General features: G+C 37.0%; 1 protein-coding gene across 1 annotated transcript in view; it reads left to right on the top strand.

Annotated features, from left to right (window-relative positions):
• Positions 1-1,603: 1,603 nt before the first annotated feature.
• ADTRP (androgen dependent TFPI regulating protein) overlaps positions 1,604-24,077 on the top strand; it is a 113,072-nt gene continuing 90,598 nt past the window's right edge. Inside the window, exons 1-3 of the mRNA XM_074285046.1 lie at positions 1,604-1,770; positions 20,070-20,204; positions 23,928-24,029. Coding sequence (XP_074141147.1) covers positions 1,618-1,770; positions 20,070-20,204; positions 23,928-24,029 — 390 coding nt within the window. The 5' untranslated portion in view covers positions 1,604-1,617. The remainder of the gene's footprint in view (positions 1,771-20,069; positions 20,205-23,927; positions 24,030-24,077) is intronic.

Below are 24,077 nucleotides of genomic sequence, written 5' to 3'. Positions count from 1 at the left end.
AGATTTACTTAACTATTGCAAGGAAAGACTATTAAATAAGGATATGCACCCAAAAGAAAAAAAAACATCTTTACTTCAGCAGAGAAAAGTTCCTTGCCTAAGGAAGGCAGTTCCTGGCGCAAGTAGCCACATTTAAGACCAGCAGTGATTGGGCTGTTATGTTAGATTTCTATCTGGAAGAGACTAAAGAGACCATTTAATTATAGACAGGGCATCTAGATAGAGTGCTAGACCTGGAGTCAGGACAGACATATCTGAGTTCAAATTCAGCTTCAATAATTCAGACCATTTCCAATTGACTTGTGATGAAGAGAGCCATCTACACCCAGAGAGAAGATTGTGGGAACTGAGTGTTCCCACTTTTTGTTGTTGTTTTCTTTCTCATTCTTTTTCCTGTTGAATTGATTTTTCTTGTACATCAAGGTAATTGCATAAATATGAATGCATATATTGGATTTAACATATATTTTACCATTTTTAACATATATTGGATAACTTGCCATCTAGGGGAGAGGTTAGGGGAAAGGGGGAGAATTGGAACACAAGGTTTTGCAAGGATCAATGTTGAAGAATTATCCATGCATATGTTTTGAAAATAAAAAGTTTTAATTAAAAAAAATTCAGCTTCAAACATATACTAGCTGTGTGAACCTAGTTTCCTCCCTTTTAATGACCTAGTTCACCCTTCCCTCTCACTTATCAGATGAAGAATTGAAGGTCCGGAGAATTAATGGTATATCCCTACAAACAGCTTGTGCTGCCCACCCCCATTTTTTTCCTTTGTATTAATCTTGTATATAATGATATGTGTTTGTCTCCCCTGCTGAATTTAAGCTCTTTGAAGGTATGGACAGTTTCATGTTTTGTTTTGTTTTTTCTATCCTCAGTGGCTAGGATAACAGTTGGCATAAAATAGGTGCTTAATAAGTATTGATCTGATAAAACACGATATGTACATGTACATGCTGATTTCAGCACGCAACATCCCACAGTTCTCCAACATAATGCAAAAGGCTACCTGCATGGGAAGATCAAAGATACTTTCAAATTAGGCCTTTTTTGTCTGCTGCCCTCATTCTCCTACTTTCTTGTTTGGTTTTATGGGGCTGCTGAACTTTTTTTTTTTCCAATTTCTTGGGACAATTTGTCTCTGGACAATGCAGAGAAAAAAAACAAAACCTGATAGAGCCTGTCACTACAGTATGGATGACAATATCCATTTTTGGTAAAGAGGCCAGTGAAAGGATGCTTCTGCCTCTCCTCCCAATGGGTGCAAAGTTCAGATATAGCAGAGTCTTTAAAGAATTTCTCACCTTCTTGAAAAAAAAGAAAAAAGAAAAGAAAATTCAAATTCCTGTAAACCTGAAACTGATCTGGCGTAATCCTGAATGGGCTTAGGTAGTGGCTCTCGAAGACCCAGTAGTAAACCAGTCGCTAAGTTTATTAGGGAAAGAGCACTAGAAAAGGAAGAAAAGTTCAGCTGTGTTGAAATTCACCTTCCTCTGAGTGGGTGGAGGTGGTAGTTTTACTGAGCACAGAGCAGGGCTTGGAGTTTTAAATGCCAGGTTCTAGAATGAACAGAAAAACTGCTTCGAGTCCCTCGGTCTGAGCTAAGCCATGGCAAGAGGGTCTGTGTGTGTATACCACTTTCTTGTTTGGGGCTGGTATAGTTTCATCACCTGTTATTTCTCCTTCCAAGAAGGAGAGAAGCAATTATCACAAATGTTCCCGTATGGAGGCCAGTGGAAATACTTGACAGTGCTGAATCTGGTAAGTCTAAGTCTGTGCTGCACCAGGGACCAATCTGTCTATTTGCTTTTCTACCATCTGTGCCTCCAGACAGAAAACTTTTGTTTTTAGAAGAAAAAAAAGCTCCATTATTTGAATATTCCTTTTTCCCCATTGCTTGAGACTTTTGGCATTCTGTTTTCCTAAACAATGTGCTGCAAGTAACTCAGGGGCAGTGTCTGTGGGGCGTCTGGGCAAGTCAAATGTCAAGAGGTCTGAAGAGATTCTGACCCAGAATTTTTCTCTGATAATCCCACCAGGGAGGCAGTTAAACGTCAGTGATGACGTCATCATTCTCACCCTCTGTGCAGAAAGGAGTTCCATTCTCTGCAGCAGACTTTTTAGCTTTTCCAGGGTACCAAGGAAGTTGATGACAAGGGCAACGTATGTTGTGTAGGAAGTGTAATTTTGAATGAAGGAAACATGCCATTTTTCAGCATGCAGAGAATAGCAAATTTACCTTGGAAACGACAAACACAATTTGCCAAATTCAGCTCTCACTTCCATTTTTATAGGCTCGATTTCCAACTGAAAGGGTAGGCCTTCTGAGCAACAACAACAAAAGTACTTTTAAAAATTATATATGTGAAAATCAATCCCACGACAGTACCCCATTTTTTATGTCGTCTGACCATACAATATTCTGAGGAGTAAACCCTGAATGAATGCTCACTGCTTTATATGTATAAATATTAAAAAGAAGCCAGAAGATTATGGTGGGGAATTAACTCTCTAACTTTGTCCACCTCAGTTTACTCAACTGTAAAATGGGGATAATAGCAGTTATCTTGCAAGGCTATGGTTTAGTCTCAAATGAAATAATAATGGTAAAGAATTCAGCACAGTGCCTGGCTAAACAAATAATTATTCTCTTCACTACAGCATGGCAAGGAGTTCTGGAGCACCTCACAAAGGACTTTAACAAGGTTCACATTTTATCTTAGTTTGGGATATGGGAGCAAAGTCTAGGGCCTTAGTTAATCCTGCTGTCAATTTAGGAAGGGAAGATTTTCAGAAAGTTTTGTTTTGCCAGAGAAAATGTAGCATGAAATTTCCAAGTGAAGGGAAGTAGGAGGATTTCTGATCCAAAGGCCCTGGAGGTGACATCCCAATTGGAAGAGCTTGTCTTGGATGAGAAAAGTCCTTTAGATTCCTGAGGGGCTTGGCAGATTGCATTTTGAATGCAGCTGCAATGTGTTTGTAAATATCAAAGCTGCTGCTTGATTTAATCACAGAATTTGCTCAAAAAAACCACATTGTTTTTATAGAACTACAGCAACACACAGTAGAAAACTAAGCAACATGCATCTGTCATGTATTTTTGAGAATGGAGAATAGAAGATGGAGGGAAAGGGTCTAGGACTGGAGTTCAGATTTAATTCTAGTTCTAGTTTGGAGGTTTCTCTATTGAGTCAAAGTCAACATGTCCAACACCTCACTGTAGCCTCAGACTAGGTCCTTATCCCTTTCCATTAGTTGAGCCATTAGGCTTTGGTACTTTCTTCCCCCTTCTCTTATCCAATTAGTCAGGACACCCTATTGTTTTTTGCAGAAGTCTCTTGGCTTTATTCCTTTTTCTCTTTTCCCAGTAGCACCACCCAAGTCCATTTGGCTGGCTCCATAGCTGAGGTCCCACCCCTTATTATGTCACACCTATTGCATTAGACTCCAAACCAGTCTCTTTGTCTCCTGCTCCCTCTCTGTTCTAACCTATCCCACATATTGAGGCTAACCTCATCTCTTATGATGCTTTAACTGCTTTACTCTTGCCATTTCCTTGCTCAAGGACCTACAGGGGCTCCCTCCTGTCTACTGGATCAAATCCAAACTCTTGTTATTCAAGTCTTCATATGGCCCCACCCTATCTGCTGAACGGGAAAATTCTAACAAGAAAATTCTTCTTTTCTCTGGGCTATCTCCTCACAGTTGCCAACACGAGGCATTTTTGAAATTCTATAGTTCTTGTTAATGGTGTATTTCACTATTTAGCACTTCGTAATAATTTGCCATTGTTTGGTTGGTTTTTGTTCATCTCCAACAACTTCACAAATCTTTATTAAACACACACAGAATTGAATATGATACATGGTCAAGACTAGATGCTAGGTGATAAGAAGAATGCAAAGAATGAGTGACCTGCATCCAGAGAGAGAACTGTGGAGAATGAATGTGGATCAAATCATAATATTTTCACTTTTGTTGCTGTTTGCTTTGTTTGTGTTTTCTTTCTCATGTTTTTTTTTTCCTCTTTTGATCTGATTTTTTTGTGCATCATGATGAATATGAAAATATGTTTAGAAAAACCGCATTGTTTAATCTATATTAGATTGCTTGCTGTCTTAGGGAGAGGGGAGGAGAGGGAGAAAAATTTGGAACACAAAGTCTTGCAAAGGTGAATGTTGAAAATTATCTTTGCATGTATTTGAAAAAAATAAAATACTATTTAAAAAAATAGATCCTCATCCTCAAGGAACTGAGTAGATTGAGCTCAGCTAATGAAGTCCTTCAGTTCCACATTTCCATATCTCAAAACCATTCTTTCCCATCTCCTCTAGGACTTTGCCTCAGCAATCATTCTCTTCCATTCACTTTCAATCTCTCCTTTACATGTCATCTAACAAGTTTAAGTCTTAACAACTCTATTTAATAGTTATCATTCCATTTTTCTTCTCTTCATTACTTAACACCCTTTAAAATTCCTCTACTTCTAATGCCTCAATTTCTCCACTATATACTCTATGCTCAGTCTCTAGCAATCTATTGTACATATTTATAACTAATAAACTTATTTATAGGCTCTGTAGATAAAATACCAACACCTAATACAGTGCTCCAAATACAAATGACACTCTAATCATCAACTCCACCAATCTTTTTTTACATTCCTATCTTCTGCCTTCAGAAGATATTTTATTTTTTCTCTGATTCAAGGATAGCATTGTCTCTTCGTTTTTCCTCTTAAAACTTTAACCACTCCTCTGTCTCCTTTTCTGGCTTCTCCTTCCTTAGTCAAATTCTTGTTTTGTTTTTGTTTGTTTGTAGGTTTGGGGGGTTAAGTGGCTTGTCCAGAGTCACACAGCTAGTAAGTGTGTAAGGCTGGATTTGCTCTTAGTCCCCTTCTCTCCAGGGCCAGTGCTCTATCTATCTACCCAAGTCTAAATGTATGTGTTTCCAAAAGGACTCTTCTTGAGCCTCTTCTGTCCTCTATCTAAACTCCTTCCCTAGATAATACCTTTAACAGTTGTTAGGGACATTAGTTGTTGTTTGGCAGTTCAATCACATCTGACTCTTTGTGACTTCATAGACTTATCTATAGGGTTTTCTTGATAAGTGGATATTGGAGTGTTATTTGCCATTTCTTTCTCTAGCCCCATTTTTGATAGGAGGCAAATAGAGGTTAAGTGACTTGCTTGGGGCCATACACTTGGGAAGTGTCTGAGGCTAAACTCAAATCTTTTTGATTCCAAACCCAGTGCTCTGTCCACTATACTGTCCATTTGATATCACCTAATCATCCCTTCCATCTCCTGTTGACCCAGCATGTCCCTTAAGAGAAGATAAGGAGGTGAAGGGGGAAATGTCTTTCATGTGCCCCAAAAGATTTCCCCTCGTGCTGTGAATCTTCCACTTCTGGCTGCCGCCCCATTGCCAGTCTCCTTAAGTGAGAAGAGGAGCCCAGCATTCCTTTGACCACTGGCATCTTCCAACTGACCCAAAGCAATGACTTCTTATGTGACAGCTGCAGGCAGCTTTCAATTTCTGCTGCCAGTCCAATCTCTGAACTGGGATCTGAAGAACCTGCAGTGCAAAGAAAAGTAATCTGCAGGTTTTTATCTCTTGCTTCCTTTATCCTTTAAAAAGAAAAGGAAGAGGAAAATGATGAAGAATGAGACCTCTTTCTTAGAATGAGACGTCTTTCTCCTGCAATGCAAGTTTGATTTCTCTCTCCAATTGTTCCCTTTTTTCTGTCTAATCTTCAGCTTTTGGAAAGAAGAAAAGTTGTGAAGGGGGGCCTCCCATCTGACCATCTCACCTTGTGATTCCCGTTTCATATTCCCTTGCTTCCTATCCTATCTCCAACTTCCAATGGAAAGAGAAATGGCACCTTCCACTTGGTGTTGAACATTACCTATGGTCATATCCTTTACAAACCAGTGAGTCTTAACTCCTATAGATCATCTCTATTTCTCATACCTCCTCATCAGATTCCCCATTTCCATCCTCTCAGCTCTCTTACCCCAAAATTTCAGTCAAACATCAGCCTGTCCTTTCAATTGTACGCCCTGGAATGTCTGTTCCATAGGAAACAAACCTTCCCTTCATTTTAAATTTTTGCCCCTTCACTCTTTTCCTCCACTAGTTATTAATAAAATCTTACTTCTCCTTCCCTACCTGTGATAATGCAGAGGCCCTAGTCATCTTTTTGAATACCGCCTAGATGTTTATTCATTCTCCTCAGCTCACTAACTGAGGTGGGGGAGTTAAAATACTTTTTGCTCTTTTTATTGTCACTTCCAAGTTCTCCTTTTACTTTTATCACTCAGTAACTTTTCTTCTTCTGAAGTTCAAGTTTCTATGTCCACCCAATCAAAATCCTGGTAGCTGTTATCTACTAAGTGGCTGCCCTTTGTTCCTCAATTAGTTCAGTACCTGGCTCACAATTTTCTCTCCTCTCTAACTTCTGTCCTTACATGGGGACTTCAATGTACATATTAAGTCTCTCTCTCTCTCTCTCTCTCTCTCTCTCTCTCTCTCTCTCTCTCTCTCTCTCTCTCTCTCTCTCTCTCTCTCTCTCTCTCTCTGTCTATCTCTGCCTGTCTCTCTCCTTCTTCAATCTATTCACTTCCCATGAGTTAATTCTCCATCTTACCTCACCTATGCACAAAGATAGGCATATTTTTGACCTTACCATCACCTGTAAATGTATCACTTCTATGCTCAAGATTTCTAAAATACCTTTATCCAGTCATAATCTATTGGCTTTTCACCTCTCCCTTTGCCTTCCCTTAAAAATCTTTACTCTGGATCTGTACTATGACCTCTAGTTTTTTGACCTCTTAAGTCTCTCCTAGGCCATATCCCTTGCAATAGTCACTTTCTCCTCTTCTCCCCATCTTGTCACCTTTTTGAACCATTTTAATCATATACTGTCCTCTCATAATTGTGCTTAGCCAAGCCTCAGCTTTGGACATCCCACCATTTGCCATTTTCACTCCTATATATATGCAGCTTAATGAAGATAGAGAAATTTATGCAACTATTTTGTTATTACAAACTTATGTCACCCAGTCTCAACTGACTCCTCACTACTACTAGGCAGTTCTTCCCAGTCCTACTTTTCACAGTCACTCTTCCAAACTTTTTCATCCCTCCTCAAACCTCCCATGGCTTCCCCTCCCCAGCTGTCTCAACTGAGAACTTTGTCTTAAATTTTACAAAAAAAAAATGAGACCATTTATCATGGCTCCTTCTCCCCTTTTCCTCATTTTTCTCATTCAGATACTTTTAATCACTATCTTGTCTTTCACCAGTCTTACATGATACCTCTGCAAGTAGAACAGCCTCACTAGGGACCCATCTGAATTGTTCAGTTGGAAACATAACTCTTTTTTTCCCCTTCTTCCCTTTCTCTCTTTTCCCCTCTCTCTCTCACTCCTGGTTCCTCCCTCCCTTCCTTCCTTCCTTCCTTCCTTCCTTCCTTCCTTCCTTCCTTCCTTCCTTCCTTCCTTCCTTCCTTCCTTCCTTCCTTCCTTCCTTCCTTCCTTCTTTCTTTTCTTTCTCCCTTCCTCCTTTCATTCCCCCTTCCTTTCTTTCTTCCCTTTCTCCTCCCTTCCTTCCTTCTTTTCCTCTTTCCTTCCTTCCTCCCTTCCTCTCCAACAACTACAATATGATGATATAATCTTAACTCCTTACCCCCAGTGCTTCAATTACTGCAGTTGGAGGAAAAGGGAGAACATCTCCTCTCACAGCAGTGGTTAGGTTGACTGTGGTAAATTCTTAAAATGAAGCAACAATGAAATTTGTGTCATCGATTGACTCTTCCTTTTACTTGAACACTTGAAAGACATTGTTGAGCTATTAATTAACCTAATTTCAGTATTGTTTTGTCTCTGAAAACTGAAAAATCTGAAGAAAGGGAAATGTGAAATAGTGGTTTGGGTCAATGGATCAATCAGAACACATATACAGTTGATCAAGTTTGCCACCTTATAGGGAGCAGTTTGCGGCACTCCAAAACAATTATAATAGTAATACCAAATATCACTGATCACAGATCACCATAAAAGATAATGAAAAATGTTTGAAATATTTGTGAGAATTGCCAAAATGTGATACAAAGACACTACGTGTATACATGCTTTTGGAAAAATGGTGCTCATAGACTTGCTTGACTCAGGGTTGTCACAAACTTTCAATTTATTTCAAATTAAAAATCCTCAATAACTATTGAAGCTCAGTAAAGTGAAGATCAATAAAATAAGGCATTCCTTTACAGTACTATAAATCTGGAGGACTGGAGTCTTCCCTTGTAGTGGATGGGATTTATGTGAGGAGTGGGTTTTTGAGTCCCTAGCAACCCCAATATCTTATCGCTTATAGAGAAGTCTAGATCCTGTGATTTACCTAGAAAACTGAATAGATTTATGGGAAGGTTAGAAGCTCAATTGAGAATGAAAAAGAGTAATTTTGATTATTAATAGACTTGGATGAGAGTCTTTTCTGATTTGCATTCTTGTCTGGTTAAATAAATCTTGTCGTGTGTTCAATGTACTGGTAGCCTGAGTGCTTGCATGGGAGTTGAATGACTTTTTTTCTCCTGTGGAACCTAGAAATAAGCTAAATTATGAGGGTTTTAGGAAAACTCTGAGTAGGGGAGGTATGAGTCAGAGACAATGACTTATTTTTATAAGCCTCCAAGATGGAATCTCAGACCAGAGCTATGATTCTCAATGAGGAATTTTATATGAGTACTTAAGAGAACGTGCTCATCTTCCTCCACTGGTTTAGTTAGGGCACTACTGGAATGCAAATGCAAGGGAATAGAGGGACTCAGTGATATGTTAAGTTCTCTTCCAGGACTAAGATTATACTGTTTCAAGATTTTATGGAAGGTGTGCGTGTGTGTGTGTGTGTGTGTGTGTGTGTGTGTGAAATATATATATATATATATATATATATATATATATCTTAGTTATGAACTTTTAATTGCTATCCTCACTATTCCTTGCCCCCCCAAAATAATTGTCCACTGAGATGTATTCCAGGCAGTAAGTTTGTTAATTTGCAATATAATTGAAGGATCACTAACAACTTTCAAGAACATCTGCTTAGATCAGTCTGAGGAAGGGGCAGAAGGAAAAGCACAAAAGAGTCCTTGACCACAGCTAGAACTAGAGAAGAAACAAAGCAATTAGAGTAATAAATTCTGAAGAAAGCAATTTTGAACAAGCTTTGAATGAGAAGAAGCAATTTACTCCACCTTCCTTGGGCAGATCAAGATTGACAAGAGAAATTGAAATGATGGCAACATTTGTTCTAAAGATAGCTCAAACTGGAATGATTTATGGCATTTTATTGTAGTGTTTTCCAGTTTTCCCCACTCCAACTTGTTCTACATAGAAACAACTCGTTAATCACTCTATTGTATAGCATATATAGGCAGATTCTTGCCCAGCGCAGGAGAGTCAATAAAAACTTAAAATCTTCTTCCTTCAGGAACCTGGTCCTGACTCACAGCAGACATAAATTTCACTACACTGACTTTCAATTAGCCAAGAAGTAGGGCACTGACTAGCGTTTTACTTCAGGTATTATGTCTCTGCGTATTTGTATTGGCAAGGTACTCCCCTCTCCTCACCAGCTCGGAGCTTCCCTGGGGGTGCCAAATAAATATTCATCCCTGATGATGGCTCTGACATGGCAACGCTGATAAAGATCAGTAGAAAACATAACAGCAGCATTCTGTACACGAGGTTAGCGTGTCAGCATCTTGCAGATGCAAGTGAAGCAATGTGCATGTGTGATGATTGGCAAGTTTTCGGGAGGGATGAAATTATTAAAGATGAAGAAAATAGGAAAATCTGAGGAACATCTTTCCTTCCCATCCAAAGTGGAGAGCTATGCTTGGGATAGAGGGAAACTACCCAGGGTGTGCTTACTCATCTCACCATGGATATGCTTGTACTACAAATGAACATGTGGCTTTCAGAGGCCGGGGAGGAGGCCTCTTCCTGAAGAGGGAAAATCAAGGTAGCCCTGGCCAAATGCTTAACTAGTCACCATGTGTTAGAGTAGTTTCAGCCTCCTCAAACACCCTCGAGCCCTATTCATTGTTTTTCTTATTTTAAATTCTTATTTTCTTATTCTCCTTTTAAATCTGGGTGCCAGAAGAGAATTGTGTTCCAAATCTGTTCATGTCTCTTTCCTTTCTTCATTTTTTCCTACTCTGCTATTTGTATTTTTAAAAATCCTATATATAGGATCTAATTTCTGACCTAAACTCATTCCTAATTTTTTAAAATAATTTTTTCTCTTTCTTACGTCATTCTGATGTTTCTTTCCAATGCTCTCTAGGTGCTATGTCAGAGTTTCTTTGGTCTGGCTTTTTCCTTCATGTTACAATATTTTCCAGCAATATTTTGGGTTTGCTTTGTGGTTTTGCTTGGTTTTCCTTCTGATTGTTAGAAAATTCTCCATTGGGTTAGTTGTACCCTGAGTTTTTATTAAGGGTATTTCTCTTGAAATTGTGAGGTTTGGTCCTGAGAGTAAATCAGTCCTATATTCTCTTTCATAATGAGTTATCTAGTTGTAAGCATTAAGAAAGAAAGAGGTCATGAAAGACAAAACTGTCCTTACTTTATTCTCAGAGAGACAATATGATATAATCAAAAAGCATCCTGAACATATTAGGACAGGCAAGTTGTTGCTGGGACAATACCATCTACAGGGCAGATTTATAAAATAGGGCCCACATTTTTAGTAATTGCACTTAGATGTGTAGTTGTAAAGTAATTCAGGCTTATGGCAACAAATAGAAAGCAACCTTCTCACAATGGATCTAACATTGTGCCCAGAAAGTCATTTTCCTGTTTGGTTCCCATTGTACCTCATATTTCAAACAAAGTGACAAGAGGCAACTTTAGGACTAAGTGAATTAAATGTGTTTAGGAGAAATAATATCAAATCTAGTCATTGTATTATTTAGCAGCTTTTTAAAAAAAATTAATTTTAAATAAAAAAAATAATTTTAAATTAAAAAAATAAAAACATAGATAAGCAGATTAAGGTAGGGTCAGGTTTGTTCAGAGCTTCTGATACGATAGCAAGTACACATTATAAAAAATGGATAGCCTCACACCGCTCTACTTGTCCACTTAGAAATCATTTCTTATAATCTTGAAGAGAGAACTGCAGATGGGCAACCAAAGTATTGCCATTGGACCATTGACATCTCCCCTTTTTTCTTTTCTCATGAATCTCCTAAACTCCTTCCCTTCCTATCCAAGAGTGAGCATTTACTAGTTTCCTCTCTTCCCAAATGAGTAGGAACTACTAAATTTCAGGAATATAATGGCCAAGAAACCCCTGCTAGTAGCTATTACAATATTACTGGGAGTTGCAAGATATCCCTGAGGATGTATTTTCCCTATGGATTTTAATTCATTTTAGTTAACTCCTCAAAATCCTGGTCTGGTGGCACTGGCTCATTGGACTGCTACGAATTTGTCTAAGTTCAGGCCCAGATTCCTTCAGCTACATTTGTAATGTTCTAAAATCTTGAGCTAGAGACTCCTTAGAGATCATTTAGGTTTAGTTTAGTCCCTTTGTTTTATAGGAAACTGAGACACAGGGAAATGAGTCGATTGCCAAAGGTAATAGAGATTGTGCTGAAAGAAGGTGACATTCATATTCAGTTCACTTGATTCTAAATCCAAGTCATTTTCCAGCATAGCATAGCTTTATTTTTTTATTTTTTTGCTTAATAATATTTGTTCACAATTACATGGAAAGATAGTTTTCAACATTAATTTTCGTAAGATTTTGAGCTCTAATTTTTTCTCCCTTCCTCCCTTCTCTCCCTACTCCACAAGGTAGCAAGCAATCTGATATAGAGTATACATGTAACATTATATTAAACATATTTCCACATTAGTTATGTAGGGGAAAAAAAGACTCGAAATAAAAGGGAAAACCAGAAGAAAGGGAAAAAAAACCCAAAGTGAAATTAGTATGCCTTCCTCTGCATTCAGTTTCTCTACATGTAAATAGCATTTTCTGTCACAAGTCCCTTGAAATTGTCTTGAATCATTGCGTTGCTGAGAACTAAGTCTATCATAGTTGATCATTCATACAACTTTGTTCCTTTCTCTTTTTCTTCTTCTTCCTCTATTTTCCCTCTTCCTTTTTTCTTCTTCCTTCTCTTTTTACTCCATACTTTCTCTCTTAGCTCTACTTATTCAAGCCCAAACTTTCAACTTGAACTTTTTTATACAAAGGTTCATTTATATCTCCATATCAGAGTCCTCTCCTGAACTCCAATCTTGTATTTTGTGATGGACTTCTCTGCCTGCATGTCCTATCTCTGGACCTCCTTGATGTGATCCCAGAGAGTTTGGGAAAAGGGACCACCTTTTAAACTTTCAATATTATATTGTCTGTGGAAATATGTTTCATTTCAAAGTTCCTTGGGAATTGGGTCTGTCATTTCTCTCTTAGAGATAAATATAGAATCTTCCTGACTGGGAGTTAGAAGATCTGGGCTTGAATTCTGAATCATGAATGTATTCCCTATGTAATCATGAGCAAGTCATCCTTTCAGAGCCTCAGTTTCCTCATCTGTTAATCAGAAGTAATAATACTCGCACCACTTAACTCACAAAGCTATTATGGAGAAAGTCCTTTGTAAATTTGAAAACTCTTTATAAACATAATCTTTTAACTGCTTCTTCCCCTGCTACCTAGTATATACTTGGTGCTTTGCCACTTAATAAATGTTCCATCACACTGGGAACACAATATTTGCAGTCCAACTCATAAAATAAGTTTTCTTAATCTGACTACTGAGAAATTCATCTGAACTAGCTCCTGGATGAAATCCATTTGACTCGGTCCCTACTTGGCACTTAGTAAATGTTAGTTAAATGGAAGTATTTGTTGGCTTAAATAAAAATCAACTCAGTCAATCAACAAGCATTAATTCAGTCTTGCTACGTGTCAGGCATTATAATAAGGATTGAGGATATAAAGAAAGATAGAAATAGTCCCTGCTAATGGGGAAGATACCAAATAAACAATGATAACATACATACAAGATATATACATGTATATATAAATAATATATTTCTATATTTATGAACATACAAGATACATACATGGAATAAGTATGTGCATACATAAATGTCAATAAGTAATGTCAGAAAGGAAAGAGTTATCAACTGGAGATTACAATTCCAGGTCTCATAAGTACCACCAGTGGATTCCATGACTCAACTGACTTTTCAATGGTTTGCCATGAGCTCAATGAGTCTCTCTAGAATAACACGTTGCAGTTTTTCAAGGCTGAAAATTCCCCTTTGGCAGTTTCCAAAGTAGCATTCCCTATTTTTGTAAATATGCTTGAGGAAAAAAATGAACTCTTACACAGATACATGTGAAATTGTTATGAAGACATTTTTCTTTTTATGAAGAAAGGATATTTCTAATATACATGTATGTAATGTATATGACATGTGCATATATACACATATAAGTGTGTGTGTGTGTGTATGTGTGTGCATGAGCAAGAAAGGAGGAGATAAGGGTCAAAGGCAAGTCTCTTGATCCTTAAAATGTCTTTTATTGACACTAAGCTGTCTTCTTGCTCATACAACATAAGAATAATATTTTAGAAAACTAGCCAGAATTAGGATCAGTAGAATTAATCTATGTCTACATAAGGTCAAACACCCAGATAAAATGGAAAAATTAAGTCTATAGACCAGATGTTTTTTAATACTTTATAATAAGCTTGGTATGATACAGCTTATAGTCAAATCAATCTTTAATGCTTTTTGGCTTAAGGGTATCATAACACTTCCAGTGTAAAATTTGTAAATATCTGATATACTACAGATCAAATCATGTGCCTTAAAATACAACAGATAAATAAAGGAAAAACCTGATATGAAAATCTAGCCTTTTACATTATAAATTCAAAATGCTTTATGGGATGTCTCAAAAGTCTTAGTCCTTTGGCTCTACTTGTTCAAGCCCAAAGTTTCAATTTGAACCTTTATGCAAAGGACTCCCACATGTATATCTCCATCTCAGAGGCCTCTCCTGAACTCTTGTATTCTATGATGTATTTCTTTGCCTGCGTGTCATGTCTACAACTCAGACTTAAAGCTTCTGGTGGTAGGTGACCCAATTTTATCTAACTATATTATGATATAGTCTAATTTTTTTAAAATCTAAAGATAGCATGAAAAAAGTTTTGATTGCTTTCCTGAAATCTAGGTAAACAGAATTCCCCTTATTTAATAAGGTTTTTTTTTTAAACCCTGTCCAAAAAAAAAAAAAAAAAGGAAATGGAAGTGTTTCTGATAAAGTCAAACTGGGAACTACTTCCTTTTCTAAACATTATTTAACCAACCTTTTATTAATTGGTTTTAGAATTTTATTAGGAATTGAATTAAACTTCATTGGCCTACAACTCAAAGCCTAAAAATTATATTTTATTTTAATCTTTTTTTCTTTTATTTAATCCTATGGCACTTTTCAGTTCTTCAAGATCTTTCAAAGATCATTTGGTACTTTACCATTTTCTTCAACTGGCCCTTGTGATTTGAATGCCTTTGGGAATTTAGCTTCCCTAATTATCTTGGATATCAATTTATTAGCCATTTTTGTTCTGTATTTTTCAGTCCAAAAAGAAATTTCTTAATCAGAAGATTATTATTAATTATTAATTAATTATTAAGATAATAACTATAGCTGGTTTTCCAATCTTTCTAAAACAAATTTTAAGATGGAGTATTCACTTCCTCCTATCTTTTGACCCCAGAAATAACCATTTCTTTGTTGATCTAAAAGAGCAATTCTTATTTGGTTTCTCCACCTTTTGAAGAATGAGATGGTAAGTGATCATATCAAGAAGTTATTAACTGTTTTATTTATGCCAGAGAGAACTCCAGCACATGCCTGGATAAACGCAGTGTCCAATCACTCTAACAAGCCAGGTTTGGTATCTATTTCCCAAACTCCTCATCTCTTTCCTCTCTCTCTCTGTTTAGGTGGTCTGTGACATACTCCAATGACAATACTACTCTTATTTCACATTGATGCTCATCTAAGTTCTTTACCATGCTTTTCCTCCTAACTTCTGTTAATAGCCTCATATTTTTCCCAGTCAAAGATCATCCAATCTTGTCCTCTCACTTTACAGATAAGGAAACTGAGCACCACAGCAGTGAATTGATTTAGAGGATCAAAAAATCATAACTGTACAGCTGCAAGAGTATCTTGGAGGTCATTGAGTGCAGCCCTTCATTTTACAGATGAGGTACAGGAAGGTCTCAAGTCTCATTTTACAGGAAGGCACAGGAAGATTAAGAGAATTGCTGGTTGTCAAAAGTGTTCAATGTTTTAAGAGTTTTGAGGGTCTTCTTGATTCCCCACTCATCATTCTAGCCACTATTACCTTTGCCCTAAATCCTACAGATAGTAAATACCAGATTCAACTCTGGGTTTTCTGATCCTAAATTGCCTGCACTTTGTGTTATAATGCCTAATTCTTTCCCTCCTCTGAAGCCTTTGCATTCAAACAGTTGACAAGTCTTGTTGGTCCCATCCCCAATATATTTCTACCTGGTTCCCACACCTCCATTCTCTACCTGCTTCAATATGCCCTTTGCGCTATTGTGAACCACCTTCATGTACACTAAATAAGAGACAGATTTCTTTTCCTGCAATTTAATACCCTCTGCATTCTGGCTCCTACTTACATTTCCAGCCTTTTTTCAAGTTAATCTTCTCTGTGAACATAAGCTCTGGGTGAACCAGACTAGTCCCTATTGCTCACTCTCATCGTGCCATCTTCCTCCTTGGCACAGGTTTTGCACGCTGATCCCCATGCTTGACACAGACTCTTCTGTACATGTTCTCCTTTAAGGTACGACTCAGGTGTTTATTTTTTCAATGATCTTTGCATCCAGGAGTGATTCTTCTGTCCTTATTTCTCTCAAGCCACTCTGCTTGATCTCTTATGTACTTAATCATCATTTGTTATAGTTGTGTTAACTTTTGTGTATATGTTACAGTTCTTTCACCCCCAGCACTAGCACACAAATACACACACAATTATAAATTACTTGAACACAGGACCCATGGTATTGTTCATTTCTATATTCCTATACCCAGCACATAGAAGATGCTCTATAAATGTTTGTTGAACAAATGTTTGTTCAACTGAATTATTGCTGGAGGGATGACTGTCAAACTTGCAAAAACTGACATGCTCAGACCTCATGATGATGTGATCCATTTCATAATAATGGGAGAAGCTTGGTGGTACAGAAAAGGCTTTGGGCTAAAAATATCCCACTTCAGGTCTCAGCTTTGTCACCTGCTACTGTGTGATGTTGGGCAAATTACTTCAAGTCTCTAGACCTCAATTTCATCATTATAAAAGGAGGGAATTAGACTAGATTTTTTCCAAGAACACTTCTGTATTAGATTTTTCTTCTATTTGCTATAATATAAATAAGGAGTCCATCATCTTGGAAATTTTTTCTTAAAGGAAAATTTATATTGCCATGGTCTTGTTATAATAATGTAGCAGACATCAGTTAACAATACTAGACTTTGTAAGAATCAGACAAACAACTTGGTCTTAAGATCACAGGATAATAGTTTAGAATCGAGAGGAAACTCAAGGGAGGCCAACTGGTTCAACCCCTCATTTCACAGATCAGGGAAACTGAGGCTTAGAATCCTTAAGTGATTTACTCAATGCTATACAGATAATAAATGTTAGATGTTAAATTTGAACTCAGGTTCTCTGAGTCCAGAGCCATTATTTTTTCCATAGTTCCCAGCTCTCAGGTTTTCCAGCTAATTTATTTCCAGTTTTCCATTCTGTTGCTGTGTATGGTACCAGATGCCAGATTTGTTTAGGATTGTATGTGTGAATGTATATGTATGTTTATGTATGTGTAATCATTCATCTTGCTTGCCTAGCTGCTCCCATTCTTCCCTTCAAACTGTTCTCTATTGAATCACTTCTATCACCATCATTACTTTAGCAAAGTATTTAACCAAAATGGTAAAAAACCCTGACCTGATGGTATCAAAGTAATAGGTTAAGTATCAAAGACTGAGATCTTCATTCAATCCCTATTTTGGCCTCTCAAACAGTAAAAAAGTGAGCCCTAATTCATGTTGTCCAAATTTTCTCATTCCTCAGGCCTGTCTGGATCTCAGGCTGATCGAAAGTAAGATTTGTTCATAAACATTCAGGTTCCTGGTAAAACTGAGTTTAGATGTATGTAGGTAACTCACTGCTTTTTTAGGAAATAACATTGAAACTTGAGGTGCCTCTCTTTGTTATAAGTACACAAAGAACCAAAGAACACAGAACTCAGGTTTATGGCTTTCTTGTTCCCAGATTATGAAACTCCACTGGGTTTTAGTCTGTCTCTACAATTGTGAGTCCCAGGCTTGAAGTGAATGAAGGGCAGGGAAAATGCTCTAGAAGCTACCCTCATATGGCTCAGAATAATTATAAAACATTGACTATATTATATATACTAAGTGGTGCAGAGGATAGAGCACTGGACCCAAAGTCCGAAAGTCCTGAGTTAAATCTGATCTCAAACACTTATTATCGGTGTAACTCTGTTTCTCTCAGTTTACTCACCTGTAAAATGAGCTAGAGAATGAAATAGCAAACCACTCCAGTATCTCTGCCAAGAAACCCCCCAATGTGTCTTGAAAAGTCGGACACGAATCAGACATAACTAAAGTGATTTAACACAACAACAGTAACACTATATCAATGGTACATCACTACCATCAGCCTCCACAGCAGTAGAGAGACTAACAGGATTTTGGACATCACTTAATCGCTTCTCTGTGATCCTCTAAACTTGTGCTACCCTATGCTTGTTCTTGTGTTATCATCGCCAGTAGATCAATAGAGCTGAAAGGGGCAGCACATCTAGTCCAGCCTTTTCAGTTTTCAGATAATGAAAACTGAAGCTCGCAGGATTTTAATAATCTGCCCAAGGCCAGTAAAATCTGAATTTAATTCAGGTCTCCGACTCCAAAACTAGGGTTCTTTCAATTGTACCATCATTTAGATTGGACAAATAGTGCTATGCCTAGCGAGGCCAGAATCTCAATGTACTATCAGGGAGATTGATTGACTCAGAATGAACTTGTTCTTGCCACTCTAATATCCTAAAAGGATTAGTAAGTGTAGAGAAAATACTAATAAAAAAACATTTTACATTTATCCCTTCTTCATTATTGGGGTTAGGGGTGCAGCATCCCTGAGATCTAAAAATCTGCATAAAAGTTTTTGTCCCTTGTCAGGTAAGAAGTCTGATTTTTTTTCCTTTTCTTTCATGAGGTATTTATAGTACCTTACTGTAAAATTTGGGCTAAGTATTTGGTCGTAGGCTTTGTGTTGCCTAATGGTCTTTGCATGTCATCAAAAATCCCTAAAATTGTTATTTAATTCTTTATGTTGACCTGTGATATATAGAAACCACAGTGGGGAAAGTCACATTGTAGGAGAAAGTAGGATAAGAGACATATACACATAACAAATCTAAAACAGAAAAATAAAAATTGTAGCATCTTTTTTATCCATTCATAGCCAGTATTCCTATCTCTTCCTGCTTTGATTTCTCTGTAATATTTATTGTTCATATTATATATTTTCCACTTTCTCATTTACTACCTTGACTTATTTGTTTTCTAATTCTGTGTGTGTGTGTATGTGTGTGTGTGTGTGTGTGAGACAGAGACAGAAACAGAGAGAAAGAAAGAGAGACAGAGAAAGAGATTTCAACTGGATAGTAAAGTCATCTGGGTTAGGGACTTAAACTTTGTATTTCCCACATAACCAAGGAGTTCTGGTAATATTCCCTCCTTTCTCAGCTCAGCCACTAAGATCCTCTGCTTTCTTTTAAAACTCAGTTCAACTCCACCCTTCTGAAAGGACGTCTGTCCTTCTGTCCGGTTGCTAAAGCCTTCCCTTGTCAGATTACCTTTATATACTTCCGATGTAACCTATATGTGCTCCAGATGCTTATGTACTATCTTCCTGATTATAATGTATATTCCTTAGAGCAGACTGTTTTTGTTTTTTTACAACTTTTCTTTACATTCTCAGTGCTTAACTGACACACACACACAAATACATGCTATATGTTCCCTCTTTCTCTCTCTCTCTCTATATATATATATACACAAACACCACACAGAGTATGTATGTATATATATACATACATATATATATGTAAAATGTATATGTATGTATTTATTCATAGATACTTATTTTTAGTTATTTTTGTTGCTGGATAAATAATAGGTGTGCAAATAGGCACTCAACACACCCTAGATGACTTTAATCACTCTGAGTCAGATGCTTTCTCCAGTGCCAAAATCATTGCCTGGTAAGGCAATTAAGGAACTGAGTCAGTCCCTTCAGGTCACAAAGCTACTGTTATGTGCACCTCCCCATGTGCCTCCCCAGCTACCAAGCAGTGAGGGGCCACCAAGGAGAAGTCACTTACTATACCTGCCTTCTGTGGCTTTTGGCTCAATATAGTGGATTGAGCTAAGGACACCATTCACGATAAGAATACAAAATTCAGCTTTTCCCTAGCTATCCAGAGGCCTACTTACATATAATCTTGATTCTATCCTTTTTTGTGTGCACCTAATAATACACATACACACACACATACACACACACAGTGGCCAAATTATCTATTCCATTAAGCTCTCTCTGTGAATTGACTCTTCATATTGTTTGCTATTTAGCTTAAGTCTATTAAACTGAATATTGTATACATTATTATCCCCTAAACTACTTTACACAATTGGTTTTAGTAAAGCAAGGTCAAAGCCCACTGAGCTGGAAGCTATCTCACTGGGACTGGCTTTTCCCCAGAAACACAAAACAGCTCCTTTCTCATTCCTCCATCATTCCCAGAGGAACAGGATTTTATGTCAGTGAAGTATTTATTAATTAAAGGCAAATGAAAATGTCCTCATTGTTGCAATGAATTTAGCTCTTACAGGCTATTTTCTTCGGGATCGCCTGCCTGGATGACATGTTGAAAGAAATGAGAAGAAATAAAGACTTTAAGTGGGTAACTGCCTCCAGAGATCTTCTCTTCACAACCTTGGCTTTTCCTATCTCCACAGTAAGTCCTAAGTGTAAATACAAGACAGGGTTCAAATCCAGATGTTTCTGACATTTAATCCAAGGCTTTAGATATAAATATATCTAGATATATTATGCATTTGTATATATACAATAAATTATGCATATGTACACATTTATGTCTGCTTCTTGTCATGCATATGTGTATATATACATATTTACATATGTATATATGAATATAGGGATTACAGGGATTATAGCTAGGCTTCTTGACAACTCTCTTTTGATTCTCCATTTTGCTACTGCATGAAGCTGCCTCAGTAACAAGACTTTTAAGAGCCCTTCTATTCAGAAACCAGAATCACCTCATTTAAATAAATGTAGAGGACCCAAGCATAATTTTCATTCGTTTGAATAAGATTTTAAAGTTTGTGCATCTAACATCTGTATAGAACTCCCTTGTGAGTCTCGGAGTATCTGCTGGGCAATTTCCTGGGGCAGTTAGTACAAGTCATAAAGATGATTTATTTTCCAGGAAAAGTACCTGAGGCTTCTATTGCAAAGTCTTAAAGCAATTCAGAGAGATTACCTCATTTTACCTTCACAACAACACTATGGAAAAGATGAGGAAATTGAAGTTGAGGGATTTAAAGTGACTTCTCCCACTGTCCTCTCTCATTCACTCAACTTGCATTGAATCCTCTCTTATGATAGGGAAAAACAAATAAGCAAAAGCATCAAAAATATTGTTTGACAATATATAAATTATCCCAGTTTAATGTCTCCTATCCCCACCTGACCTTCACCTCTCCTGTCAAGGAGGAAGTTTGTTTCATTGTCCATTTTATAAAATCTTCATATGGTTTTTTGAGTTCAGCTCTCTTATAGAGATCTTTCCATTTATCTTGTTTCATTTGAGGTGAATCTCCTTTTCTTGGTTTTGCTTACTTTCCCCCCCCATCAATTCATATAAATTGCCTCACATTTCTTTGAATTCTTCATAGTCATCATTTCTTACTGCACAATGGTAGTTCATTATATTCCCTGGGCACTTATTCTTATCTATTCCTCAACTGATGGGTCCCACTTTGTTTCTGGAAGAATTTGTTTTGTTTTGTTTTGTTTTGTTTTTGTTGTTTTGATTGTTTGGAGGTTTTTTTTTTTTTCCTACCATAGAGAGTAAATATTGTGAAATAAATGAGACCTCTGTGTGAGGCAGCAAGGAAAGAAAAAAATGCATTGGTTTTTGGAGTTGAAGGTCCTTGATTCAAATAAATTGCTCCTCTGATGTTTGCTTCCGGTGTGATTTTGGGTAAATCATTTTATTTCCTTGGCCATCTTACTTTGTCTTTATCTTTATCTTCATCTTTATGTTTGACTTTTTTGGGGGCAAAGGATTAACCATAGCTTTGAATTTCATAGATGTAAGACTTCAGTCACATTAGCTTTGCAAACATTTTCCTACCAAAATGAAATAAGACCAAAATTTACCAGTCTCAGTTCCCACAGATTTTGCACAGATAGAAGGAAATATTGCCACTGGGACCAGCAATTGAGTCTTGGAGACACTAAAGCTCCCAATGGATCTTCCAGCCTAGCCCAGACAGGAAAATCAGTGCTTGGTTTCTGCATAGAGGATGCTTTTGTTTACCCTGTCAATATGCATGGCATGATGGGGGGAAAAAGTATTATTCTGGAAATCAGATAGATTAAGGTTCCATTCCTTGCTTTGTCACTAAATGTGTGACCTTTTGTGAGATTGAGCTTCTTGGAGTCTTGGTTTTTTTCGTTGTTAAATCAAAGTTTTGAATTATATGATCTTTAATATCTTTCCCTCTCAAAAATTCTCTTTTTCATAAGAAACTCCTCCAATAAAGTGCAAGCTACTATTGCTTTTTTTCTTCATATCTCTAGCACCCAGCTAATCTTCTGAGGCACTAAGTGATTATGACTTATTTAGGTTCACCCAGGCATTTAGCTATTTATCAGAGGTAGAGCTTCAACTAAAGTCCTTCTATTTCTCTTTCCATTAATTACAGTATGCTTGTTATTGGGACACAATAAGCAGCTGACATATATAATATATTAATATAAATGAAATATTAATGATAAAAATACAATCACTAATGTTACATATTATGTACAACAATATGCCCTATTTGTTCAATATTACATTATTATATTCATTAATATTTGAATATATGTTGAATGGAATACAGTCAAAAAAACTTCCCCTTAAAGGAATTGGAATAGGAATTTTAAGACGCAAAGGCTCAGAGAAGTAGAGATCCAGAGCTAAAATCTCTGATTTAGAAGTTATTTAGTCTAAATTCCCCTAACACCACCACACCACCCTATTTTATGGAAATGTAATTGAGGCCCAGATATGTTAAGCGGCTTGTCCAAGGCTGTACAGGTAAAAACAGAGTTGGATTATTAAACCAGATCCTCTGATTCCAAATCCATCCACATCCACAATACACTGTGCTGTCATCCCTCAACTTCTGCAGACCTCCCAAACTACCAAAAAGTCCACAAACTAAAAAGAAAAGGCAGGACAAGCTTAAGTGAAAAGAGTAAACATAAATAATCACACATATAACAACTTATAGGAATGGAAACTCACAGCAACTCTCCAGAGAGTTGATTGCCCTAATCTGGTAAAATACCAAGAGAGTGATGAGTTTTGAAAAACATAACGTTTGTCAGGAGAAAACTCTTTGGGGGATAAGGAGATTGAAAGTAGTATCAGAGTCCTAGTATCAGGACTAAGCAATCTTCAATTGTTTTGGGGGATATATTCCACAATACCTTAGGTTTTTTTAAAACCACATTTCTGTTTGTGTTTAAAAATGAACTGTGTTTTGGGAATACAAAGACCAACCTGAAGCATCCCTTAGGAGTGGGAGGATGGTGTTCTCTTTGACAGTACTGGGGAAGTAGTGCATCAAGAAAAGATAACTCATTTTTGGACATGTTGAATTTAAGATATCTACTGGAATACAATTCAAAATTATGAAAAACAATCTCAGATATGAGACTGGAGATCAGTAGAGAGATTAGAATAGGAGAGGTATATTTAAGAGTCATCAGCATAGAGATGATCATTAAATCTATGGGAGCTGATGAAATCATCAAGTGAAATACTACTACTGAGAGAGAAAAGAAGAAAGCCCAAGATAAAATCCTGTGGGACACCTGTGGTTATAGGATATGATCTGGATGAAGATCCAGCAAAGGAGATTGAGATGGACTGTGACAGATAGGAGAACCAGGAGAGAGAGGAGTCCTGTAAACCTAGAGAGAAGATCAAGGAGAAGAGAGTGAACAAGAGTGTCAAAGGATGTTGAGAGATCAAGAAGCAGGACAAGATCTTGCCTTTGATGCTTACTACCTATATGACTTTGGACAAGTCACTTCATTCATCTGTAAAATGATGGAGTTAGACTAGATGTGCCTTTTAGACTGCTGAATCTATGTTTCAAAGACACCTATTCCTCCTATTCTATGTGGACATAAAAAGATGGTGAATTGACTAGTGAACTCCCCAAGAAAATCTCCAGCATTTATGGAAGAAGTTTTTTTTGTTGTTGTTTTTTGTTTTTTGGTTGTTGTTGTTGTTGTTGTTTGTTTGTTTGTTTTAACCTATCTCTATTTCCCCTTAATTCTTTAATTTTTATGAATAATCTCAGAATTTCTTCAGTTTTTAAAAAACAATGCTAATCTATGTTAACATGCATCATTTTTTATGTTTTTCTTCTAGTTTGTGTTTGTGACATTCTGGACACTCTATGTGTATGACCGAGAGTTGGTTTATCCTGAATTTCTGGATAGAATTTTTCCAAAATGGTTCAACCATGCTATGGTGAGTTCTTTTATGTTATGGAAGGGGAAAAAAGGAATGAAAGCTGAA

Source organism: Sminthopsis crassicaudata, chromosome 1 (genome assembly GCF_048593235.1).
Source record: "Sminthopsis crassicaudata isolate SCR6 chromosome 1, ASM4859323v1, whole genome shotgun sequence".
NCBI classification, from domain to species: domain Eukaryota; kingdom Metazoa; phylum Chordata; class Mammalia; order Dasyuromorphia; family Dasyuridae; genus Sminthopsis; species Sminthopsis crassicaudata.
Note: the sequence above shows the minus strand (reverse complement) of the source record. Positions and strands in the feature narration are given on the sequence as shown.